The sequence below is a fragment of the Eutrigla gurnardus genome, assembly GCF_963514095.1.
Source record: "Eutrigla gurnardus genome assembly, chromosome: 14".
Lineage (NCBI taxonomy): Eukaryota > Metazoa > Chordata > Actinopteri > Perciformes > Triglidae > Eutrigla > Eutrigla gurnardus.
The window spans coordinates 1,530,522-1,540,942 of record NC_139937.1 but is presented as its reverse complement, the minus strand read 5'-3'; the positions used below and the strand labels follow the sequence as shown (position 1 = coordinate 1,540,942).

General features: G+C 43.1%; 2 protein-coding genes across 4 annotated transcripts; both read left to right on the top strand.

The window, feature by feature from the left end:
• The first annotated feature begins 1,572 nt into the window (after window positions 1–1,572).
• ino80e (INO80 complex subunit E) lies at window positions 1,573–4,748 on the top strand. Of its 2 annotated transcripts, XM_084027226.1 has the most exons (8): window positions 1,573–1,636; window positions 1,911–1,993; window positions 2,087–2,157; window positions 2,241–2,293; window positions 2,381–2,462; window positions 2,906–3,023; window positions 3,358–3,456; window positions 3,788–4,742. In XM_084027226.1, the coding sequence occupies exons 1-8, from the start codon at window positions 1,609–1,611 to the stop codon at window positions 3,992–3,994; spliced, it is 741 nt and encodes a 246-aa protein (XP_083883352.1). In that variant the 5' UTR covers window positions 1,573–1,608; the 3' UTR covers window positions 3,995–4,742. The 2 variants fall into 2 exon arrangements, with proteins under 2 accessions (XP_083883352.1, XP_083883353.1); XM_084027227.1 differs by lacking the exon at window positions 3,358–3,456 and having other exon boundaries at window positions 3,788–4,748.
• An 887-nt stretch (window positions 4,749–5,635) lies between these two features.
• On the top strand, window positions 5,636–9,592 carry LOC311024690 (uncharacterized protein). 2 transcript variants are annotated; one of them, XM_084027215.1, is made up of 3 exons: window positions 5,636–6,356; window positions 7,027–8,124; window positions 8,761–9,592. In XM_084027215.1, the coding sequence occupies exons 1-3, from the start codon at window positions 6,045–6,047 to the stop codon at window positions 9,274–9,276; spliced, it is 1,926 nt and encodes a 641-aa protein (XP_083883341.1). In that variant the 5' UTR covers window positions 5,636–6,044; the 3' UTR covers window positions 9,277–9,592. The 2 variants fall into 2 exon arrangements, with proteins under 2 accessions (XP_083883341.1, XP_083883342.1); XM_084027216.1 differs by having other exon boundaries at window positions 5,645–6,356; window positions 7,033–8,124.
• The last annotated feature ends 829 nt before the right edge of the window (window positions 9,593–10,421 follow it).

Below are 10,421 nucleotides of genomic sequence, written 5' to 3'. Positions count from 1 at the left end.
GCTGGCAGCAGCGATTTATGGCAGCCGACACACAAGAGTCTATTTCTGTCTGCAGTGTCTTTGGAATCAAAGGAGAATCTGCAGAAAGAGGCAGATACTGTTTCAAATTGGCAGTTGTGAAAGACAATGCAGGTATCTAAAATATATATTGCTTTGCATAAGTCACAAGCTATTGTGGTGCTTGCTCTGGTAGATGCATTAAAGGATGCTGCTTAGCTATTGTGCCCTGTTGGGTTTCTTAGTGTCTGAGAGGGGGGGGGGGCTGTCTCTAAATGTACAGTCAGCATTTGTGCTCTCTTCCCCTTTGGTAGTACATCTGCGTTCCACCGTCCAGCCTCAAGCCTCTGCTCTCTTTCTTTTTTTCTGCTTCAGCTCCGTCCACTTATTGCACATTTCTTATATCTTTATCTCTTTCTTTGTCTGTTCCCGTCTCCCCCCCTCGACACACAGGGGGTCTGGCTATGGGTATGTGCTCTGAGGCAGCATTACTCATCCCTGCAAATGTTCCCCATCTATAATTCATGGTGCTGGGTGGAGGCAAGTGACTGTGCTGAGCTGGGGTGGAGCTGCAAACACGCTACACTGAAGTATGTGGCAGGTGGAGGGGACACTGACAGGATGATTCAATAAAACACAAAGGCCCTGACTGAGCAGCAAGCAGCTGTAAATCAGAGTTGGCTATTTTAAGTCCATGAACCGTCTTTTTGTTTCTCTGAAATAGAACTAAACACACACACACACACACACATATATATATATATATATATATATATATATATATATATATATATATATATATATATATATATATATATATATATATATATATATATATATATATAGAGAGAGAGAGAGAGAGAGAGAGAGAGAGAGAGAGAGAGAGAGAGAGAGAGAGAGAAAATAATAAAATACACAACATCACAAAAAGCTGTCGAAATATTACATTTTGTTTTTATTATATTCTTCTACTTGTATTCATGTTCATAAGGTCTAAAGGGAAGTGAGGAGGTGGACAGGTTAGCAAAACAAACTACACAAACAGAGAGGCACTATAGATTTACAAGTCCTGCTGAGCATCAAAGGATGGATGGATGGATGGATGGATGGATGGATGGATGGATGGATGGGTGGATGGATGGATGGATGGATGGATGGATGGATGGATGGATGGGTGGATGGATGGATGGATGGATGGATGGATGGATGGATGGGTGGATGGATGGATGGATGTATGGATGGATGGATGGATGGATGGATGGATGGATGGATGGATGGGTGGATGGATGGATGGATGGATGGATGGATAAACATTGTTGGGTTAAAAAAGGTAGGCTAGTGGAGTCCAATGTAAATGAAAGCAGGTATGTGTTGCATTATGGAGAGTAATATAAAGAAGAAGATCTCAGACTGGAATCAGGATGTTGTTATAAAAGTAAACCTGTCTAGTGTTCTCTGATCTAATCAGCCGAGTCATCCAACTGGAGCCTGGGACATCATCTGCAGTTCACCTGGGAAGCGGGGGGTGGCGGTAATGCACCTAAAACGCTGGTTTCCTTAAAAAAAAAACACGAAGAAGAAGGACACGACGTCAGGAACGTAAACAAGAGCATGTCGCACAGACAGACGCAATCAAGAGGTATCAATTGGGTTTCCCTGCTAGAAATAGCGTTGTAATGAATCGAAAGTATGTTTAAATATGACATGCATATTTTAAATAAACCCGGGTTGTATTTTCAGAGGTATGTGGGGCCAGCAGCTCTGTAGCTTTAGCGAGCTAACTTTAGCGACATAAGCTATCATTTAGCTTAGCATGCAGTCACCTCCTTGCTTGCTTTATATCGCGTTTCTCCACCATGTAAGCCACCTGTTAACACACGACAGTGTTTCATCGTCCATGTGCATTGTTTTAGAGATGAACGGACAAGCAGACGTCGAGGTCGACTACAAGCGGAAATACAAAAACCTCAAACGTAAATTAAAGTTCCTTGTGTATGTGAGTACAATGATCATCTTAATCACCCGCGTTTCAGTATTTTACTCCCCCGTGTGTCGGTATGTGCAATGACGTCACGTTTGACTGTTCCAGGAGCAGGAATGCTTCCAGGAGGAACTGAGGAGGGCACAGAGGAAACTTCTCAAAGTGTCCAGGGACAAAAGGTTTCATCACATCGCGTGCACGTGTGTGGATTTACTGCACATGCGCGTGCAATGAATAACAATGTCATTCACTTGTATTGCAGCTTCCTCCTGGACAGACTGCTGCAGTATGAGAGGGTGGATGAAGACTCCTCAGGTACCCTGAAGTACTCGCTTCTCATTGTGCTTTCATTTCTATCACAAACCTGTGTGTTGCTTCAAGTTCTCGTGTGTTCGGTTGCAGATTCGGATGCAACAGTTTCTTCAGAAAATAGTGAAGGTGAAGGCACCCGGGAGAGGGAAAGAGAACGAGAAGGAGCAAAGAAGTAAGTTGGGCATTTGAACATTAACAGTTAAAGAATTCCACCCGCTTGTTTGGGGTAACGTCTCAATGATGATATGATGATCACAACCTTCACCACTGGCTCTGCTGTACCTGGGGGACGCTGGCTCCACGTTCAACTTTGACACGCTGCTTGTCCTATGAATAGTTATCTAAATATAAACCTTGACTGTCGACTGGAATAGTCATTTTTTCAAAAGCTCAATTTGTTCAGATTTATCTACTCATGAAAACGTTTTTGAAAAGCTCAGGTTCTGGATGAGAAAAAAGCTGAAAGGGGAAAACAGAGGAAATAATACATTTCTAAAATGAAGCAGTCTTGGTGTGGCTTAATGAACCAAATGGACCAATGTGGCAGAAACATTTTGCGCCCCGAATACTCTTGCTGCCACACTGAGTTTGTTTTCATGGTGTACTCTTTTCCAGACGTCGAAGTAGTCCTGGGGCATGTCTTCCTTCATCCTCGTCCCCTCATCTATCCCTGCTGGCCCGTGCGGGTGTAAATCCCCTCCCGTCATCAGGCTCCGGTCCTTACCTAAACACCGTGAGTTTTACATCTCCCTTTCTTACATGGTAGTACAGCCAGCGACAGTGACATCGCTGCCTCCGTCACCTCCTTGTCAGCAAACATAATCCCTGTTTTGATTTGGCATTGTTTATATAATTTGATTCTTTTGTCATTTTAGTCACAATTCCATTTGACTTCTTCATTTGTTTTTGTTTGATGCTCATACTGGCTTCACTGTCTGCATTGTTCATTCTTCTGTGTATGTTTTTTTTTGTTGGTGGTGGTGGTGCTGTGTGTCTTGTAAATTGCCTATGTCTGTGTGTTTCGTGTGGTCATTTGGCATTTTGGGGCCTGCGTGTGTGTTGGGCAGATGCCCTTCCCACCAGAGTATTTGGCACCCCCAGCTGAGCGAATGAAGAAAGAAAGAAAAACAAAGACGCCTAAAAACAAGCGAGAGACAACGGGGAAGGTGAGAGAGTTAAAGGGAAAATAAGATTTTAAGAGATAAAAAATAATAATCCTGTAAATACAATGACAGTAGATTGTATTTTTGCTATTAGACCGTCCAAATTTTTTTTTACATAGTTGCACAATGTTGCTAACATGTTTTGATATAAATTTGCCTTTATTCAATGAATATGAAATGACCTTCTGGTCTGTAAATTCATATCCATGCTGCATGCTTTGTCCTGTTTTCCTCTGTTCATCTGTGACGTAGTCATGCATCCCCTTATTCCTTCATCACAACTCCATCACCTCGTCATTCCTAACATGTTTGCTTCATTGAAAATTCCTCCCAGGTCGTTGCCCCAATGGCAGCTAATTACCCATCAGCCCCCGCCGTCCCTCAGGCTGCCAGCGGCCCCTTCAGCTGGGTTCCCAGACAGATGCTTAGTGGAGATGCAGCTGAGGAGGAGGGAGAGAGCGATGGAGACAGTGACAGAGGAGATGAAGACAGAGGGGAGGGAGACGAGGCCGAACTGGTCATTGACATTCCTAATGAGTGAGCCTGAGTGTGTATTTTATATGTATTTATAGAAAGAGATAGAGGGTTTGTACAGTGTGTGTGTGTGTGTGTGTGTGTGTGTGTGTGTGTGTGTGTGTGTGTGTGTGTGTGTGTGTGTGTGTGTGTGTGTGTGTGTGTGTGTGTGTGTGTGTGTGTGTGTGTGTGTGTGTGTGTGTGTGTGTGTGTGGGGAATATAATTAAATGTTTTTCTGTATTCATAGCCTTTTTTCAAAACAAAGGTCAAACTCCCCCCGGTGGACTTTTGCTTAATTGCAGTATCACAGTCAAAGTATGTGCGGTTTTCACATATTATGTTAATTATTAAATGTGTCAACCTTATTGGAAATTTGCTTTTATGAAAAATCCACTGGGATGATTGGATACTTTTCAAACAGTTTGTTTTTTGTCTAAACAGTGGAGTAACCTACAACCAGTGATTTCGACTAGGTGTGTCCTGCACAAAGAGAGCTTGTTGTTCGTTGTTTGTTTTGCACTGTCCAAACACCATCTCAGACTTGGTATTGCAATACTGCAGTCCATTACATCTGTTTTAGTATGATACAGATTTTCAAATGATCCGTCTTCCTCACTTGTTACAGGGAGTTTTGTCATTTGTACTTCTAATGTTTTCTTTTTTCTTTTTTTTTTTACAAATTGTCAAAAATATAGGCTACTTAATGTAAGATCTATTTTTTTGCACCTCTCAAATTATGTGTCGCTGAATAAATTGTTAGCATTTCAGATGACTAAAAGTTTTTTGTCAGCTTTCATTCACAGATGAATCTGATAACATGCTACAGGCTGTTTTACATAACACCATGTTTTAGGATGTTATATCTTTCTCTTAACATATTTCTCAATGCACTATTGTAAATGCAGCATATAGTCATGCCTTGAAGCATCACACCCTAAAACTGTACAGAAGCTGCAGTCAGTCACAGAGTCCTGCTGTAGTCTGTGTGGTGCAGCGATGCGTACTGACAACATTCTCTACACTCATGCTATTTCTATGTTATTGCACATGTTCTTCTTTGCTCGACCTCTCTGCTTCTCCTTACAAGCCCAGTGGTACATCCAGCTCTTGTTTGCCCTAAATTTTAAGCAACTTGAAGGCAGTCTGGCTGGATTCCACCTCTATTAGATGTCATGGAGAGAGTTAGATATGTTTCTATTCACTCTTCTGCATACACTGGGTTATCAGATTACATACAAATTACTGCTTTTGCCACATAATGATTTTGCAAAGAGCAGCCGGTGCCAACATCAGGTCTCAACAGGCATGTTTAGCATCTCAAGGAAAGCGAGCCGTGATGGGGGTGTTTTGCCTGGGAAGCTAGGAGTTTTCAAGAATGGCTGAGCTCTGGGTGAGACGATGACCCGTGGCTTTGACACTGTCAGGATTAAGCTTTAATGAGGTTTTCATGAACTGACTGTTAGATTTGGAGCTTGGTTGCTCAGGTTTTACCTGGCGTGTGAAGTCCTGCTTGATATGAAGGTGTTCTAAAGCAACCGTGTAGACTTGATCGAGAATCAGTACTTTCAGAAATGTGCTTTACATAGAATATTGGACAACGACGGCGTGAGACATTCAGGGACGAAGTGTGAACAAGGACCATTGGTTCGGAATGCAGAATTACAGGTAATTGACAGCTTTGGATGGGCGTGTGCTTGGCTTGTGTGACTCACAGCAAAGGTGTAACCATGGAGCATTTAAGAGGGAGGGCTGAAGTGGAGGTACAAACAAGAGGGAGAGTCAAAGAGGGTGGAACTGACAGAGGGGGCGAGGTTGTCAGGGAAAGGAAGGAGTAAGCAAGATTGTGCCTGCAACACAGATTTCCTGGTACAGCTGAATTTAAAAGAAGGCAGTCATGGTTGGACACAACCTGCAGAAAGCATAAGGAGCAAGTGAGAAAACAACAAGCCATCAGCAGCCAACCTTGGCCACCTGATCCTTACCATCTATATCCGGAAACCACTGGAACATTTATAAAGCCTCTCCCTCTTGCTCTGTGTGTGTGTGAGGGAGATCTGCTCAGCTCCCCAGCACCACCATGCTGTGTCCTGCTGCTGTCAATGCAGCAGCTGCGGCTGTCTGCCTCCTGGCTGTGCTGGGCCCAGGCTTGTCTCCCTCAGCTGAGGACACCTCGGAGTCGGCCTTCAGCCTCTGCAGCCACTGCTTCTACAGACAGACGCCTCCTCGGGGAGCCTCTGCAGGGCTGCTGCTGCTGCTGCCCTCTCTCTGCCACAGCCTGCCTGGGGGACAGGCGTTTGCCACTCTGTCCAGACCGACCTGTGACACGGCCGTCTTCTCTGCCTTCCATCTCGGCCACGGATGGACAGAGAAGGAGGGGGAAGAGCTTGTGGTGAGGATACATCTGTCATACTGTTTAAAGCACGGGGCTGTTTTTGAATGAGGGAATTTGAAAAATAGCACGGGGGGAAAAAAACACAGATTTGTGTTCCAGCATGCAAGCAGTAAATACTTTAAGTATATTTTGTGGATAATACTTTGGTGCTATTGCTTCCTGATTTTGAATGCACTGCTTTTACTTTACTGGAATGTCTCATTTTTTGCATTGGTACTTCTACATCTTTAAAAAAGATCTGAATACGTCTCCCACCGCTGCAGGGTGCTTTACTGTAAGTTGCTGCATTCTGAAAATTGAATAAACATGAATTAAAAACGTGAGAGTGTTTGTAAGTGGCCAACAAACCACCCCTAAAGCTTGAATTGAGATATTTGTCAAATTAAAACCTTTTAAATTCTTATGTAATTATCAGAGATGCTGGCATACAATGACGGTAAAACTACATTTTTTTCACATCCTATTTTGTTATATAAGCTAATATAATATTACATTTAATAAAAAAAAACATTTGAGAATGATCAATTAAATAAAACGCAAAGATTCATGTTTAGAAATATCAGCTGAATTATCTTGGGGAAATGGAGTGAGAACACTGTATACTTGCAGTATGTAAATCCTAATGCTCATATTTTAACACGTGGCTCTGGTTGCTCTTTTCTGCCAGACAAAGGAAGAAGACGACAACATTAAAGTGGCAATACCAGCTCTTCTGAGAGGAGGCTGGGATCCATCTCTACCCACAGAGTCCCCGCTTCAACACTGGGACTCAACAGTCACAACACTGGTCCAGTCAAGAATCACTCCCCAGTGCAGCACTTTAGGGGGTGCCCTTTACATCCTGACCGGGGTTGGAGGTCTCCGGGAGGCTGAGGACGGAGATGAGGAGTGTCAGACGAAGCCTCTGTGGCTTGCACTGTGCTGCACTTTCCCAGAGGGGAGGAGTGGCTTCAGTATGGGGTTAATCAGAGAGACAGGGGAAGGGGAGAGGCAAGTGAGCGTAAAGGAGCTGGAGGAGATCCTAGGAGTGGCAGAGTTGTTCTCAGAGGGCTGTGGAGGAGCAGATGGGGAGGCTGTTGGAATCAGAGTGGGTCTTCACAGTGAGGGGGTCCCTGGAAACATACAAGAGCTGGATGCAGATCATGCTGGTGACCACATAGCAACTAAAGAAGGAGAGGAGGTTGGTTCAGGGGCAACAGAAAGAGAGGAGGTTGGTTCAGGGACCACAGAAAGAGAGGAGGTTGGTTCAGGGACCACAGAAAGAGAGGAGGTTGGTTCAGGGACCACAGAAAGAGAGGAGGTTGGTTCAGGGACCACAGAAAGAGAGAAGGTTGGTTCAGGGGCCACAGAAAGAGAGGAGGTTGGTTCAGGGGCCACAGAAAGAGAGGAGGTTGGTTCAGGGACCACAGAAAGAGAGGAGGTTGGTTCAGGGGCCACAGAAAGAGAGAAGGTTGGTTCAGGGGCCACAGAAAGAGAGGAGGTTGGTTCAGGGGCCACAGAAAGAGAGGAGGTTGGTTCAGGGGCCACAGAAAGAGAGGAGGTTGGTTCAGGGGCCACAGAAAGACAGGAGCTGCATGATTTTACACATCTAAGAGTGGTCAGGTCAGAGGCCCCTGAGTCCACAGCGGACTATGAAACTGTGGATGAACAAGAGACAGACACAAATTCCAGCAGCACTCTCGTCTACGTCCTCTCCATCACCGTGTCCATCCTTAAAGCCCCGCTGCAGCCTGTGTTCTCCAAAGTCACACGGTTACCTGGACAGGTGAGACAAGTTACTGAACCTTTTACGCACCGTTTTAATTTATTCGTGTACTCCAGCAATTAAGCAATACACTTCCATAAGTAAGGGAATGGTATCATTGCATCCTACACCTCCCATAATGCAATGGCATAGAGCCTGCCAATTCCAGGCTACAAATCTGTAGACTGAGATGCACACCTGATGACATCATCAGGGTTATTTTTTGAGACTTTAGACTAAAAAAGAAATAGAAACTGAAAAAACAAATAAAAAACTTGTCCAGAGTAACAGACGACATAATACCAATGATTTCAATGGCTGAGAAAGGCAAAATACTCAATAATTACAAGTACTTTAACAAATACCGAATACTGGATAATTAGAATTAGAATTTAGTACAAAATGATTGAAAATAACAAGGTAAAGATTAATATTACAAGAGTTCAGGAAATAAAAGACAGAGATGTTTAGTGTACTCTATTTGTAGAGAACTAATTCTGCGTTAACATGTTGAGTGTCAGCGTGGTTAAATAAATCCCTTCAGGCTGCTCCTCCCAGAGCCTGGAATGAGGTGTGGCCTGCAGCAGGTGTTCACTCATTACAAGCCCTTGATCCGTCTGGCATTTCAAAAGATCCAATATTTCTCTTTTGATTCAGGTGATGTATATTCTTCGGGAAGAGCTTGGAGTTCTGTCTGCCCTACCTAGTGAAACCTTCTCCCTGCTCCACCTCTTGACCTCTGATCTCTTGTCTTGGATCGGCTCAACTGGAGAAACACTACTGGGCATTGGGGAAAACGGCTGCTACAGCGTTTACTACTGCTCTTCCTCCATGCTGGGGGCCCTGCTGAACAGCTGCCACACTGGGGTCACTGGCATGGGGACCCTGGCCGGAGACACGGCAGGGATATTTGGAGACGCGTTGGATAATGGCTGGTGGGTGACCAAGTTCTTCGGAGGGCGGCTGTGGGAGCAGAGTGAGGGCTACATAGGAACAGTGATGTCAGAGATGGGGGGTCAGGCAAAAGCTGTAGGTGGAGGGTTTGGGAGGCTCGTGTGGAGAAGTGGAAATGGGGTGAGTAATATGTTTCGGCTTGGAGGGGGTTTAATAATGGGGATGGTGGACATAGTCATTGGTGCGGCAAGTGGGGCGTTTGGGCAGGAGTCCGAGTGAAAATGAGAGGAAAAGTCTGCACGTATTAATATCAAACTTTTTCAAATGTTTTCTCTAGTTTTAGTTTGTAAATGTATTTAGCAGGTGTGATAAAGAGGATCATTTGATGCCTTGGTTGTTAGGATAAGGATTTCTTACACTATAGGTCTTACACTTCACGGTGGCTGGCTGTCCAAATAATCTGCTGCTGATATCAGTGACTTAACTGTGCACAAGGCTTTTTGACATAATTATTAACAACAATTCTCTATGATAATTGTTATTGTAAATGTGTGCTTACATGTACATTTAATAAAAGAGAATGCTGGCATACTTGTTTTGTCTTTAAGCTTGTGTCATGGAAATATTTTCCCCGTCAAAACAAGATTCTTTTCCCGCAATCAATGCTCAGGGTAGCACACAATAACATAATAACATATTCATATTATGAATACCTTCCCTTCCAGATATTACATGAATACCAATGTAAAATTTAAAGAAAATATACTTATTCCATTCTATTCTACTTTCTATTTATCCTCCTCCACATTTCAGGAGACATTTTTACTCCACTGAATGAATTGAGTCAGACATTATTTTGAAGATAAAACACACGAGAAGTTAATGAATTATGTATTGTTATAAAGTAAACTAGTAAGCAGCTGTATAAAAAGCTGTCAAAAGTTTCGACCAGCACAGCATTGCACGTTGAAGCATCAATACCAATTATCCAATAATATATTTAAGATATATATTTGTATATATATATATATAATATTTCACAATAAAATAATCCAACTCTCTAAAAGAGTCCATTCTACATAGTGAGTAGCCTACTCACTTTTGATACTCTTACTTTGATTTTGCTATAGTGTTTGTGATGCAGGGCTTTTACCTTTATGCCCACACTGTTGTACTTCAAGTACTGCACTGTTATTTTTAACAACATTTGGGTATCTCCATTCTCTGACACTTCCCCACTACGTTTAAGGGTGAAATACATTCACAGTTACATTTAGGGCATTTAGCAGACACTTCTATTTAAAAATAATGCACTTTGTATTTGACATTTCTTTGCAGATAAAGATTTTACATGAAAAACACAATCTGTTTATGATATGAGACCACCCAACACTCTATTAAGCAGTTACAATGGTCTCCATCTC

Bases quoted from the DNA above. Each gene is read 5' to 3' on its own strand.
- ino80e (XM_084027226.1), top strand. From the start codon at position 1,609: ATGTCGCACAGACAGACGCAATCAAGAG. The intron at 2,294-2,380 runs GTACCCTGAAGT...GTTCGGTTGCAG, and splicing joins GGTGGATGAAGACTCCTCAG to ATTCGGATGCAACAGTTTCT. The intron at 3,457-3,787 runs GTGAGAGAGTTA...AATTCCTCCCAG, and splicing joins AGCGAGAGACAACGGGGAAG to GTCGTTGCCCCAATGGCAGC.
- LOC311024690 (XM_084027215.1), top strand. From the start codon at position 6,045: ATGCTGTGTCCTGCTGCTGTCAATGCAGCAGCTGCGGCTGTCTGCCTC. The intron at 6,357-7,026 runs GTGAGGATACAT...CTTTTCTGCCAG, and splicing joins AGGAGGGGGAAGAGCTTGTG to ACAAAGGAAGAAGACGACAA. The intron at 8,125-8,760 runs GTGAGACAAGTT...CTTTTGATTCAG, and splicing joins TCACACGGTTACCTGGACAG to GTGATGTATATTCTTCGGGA.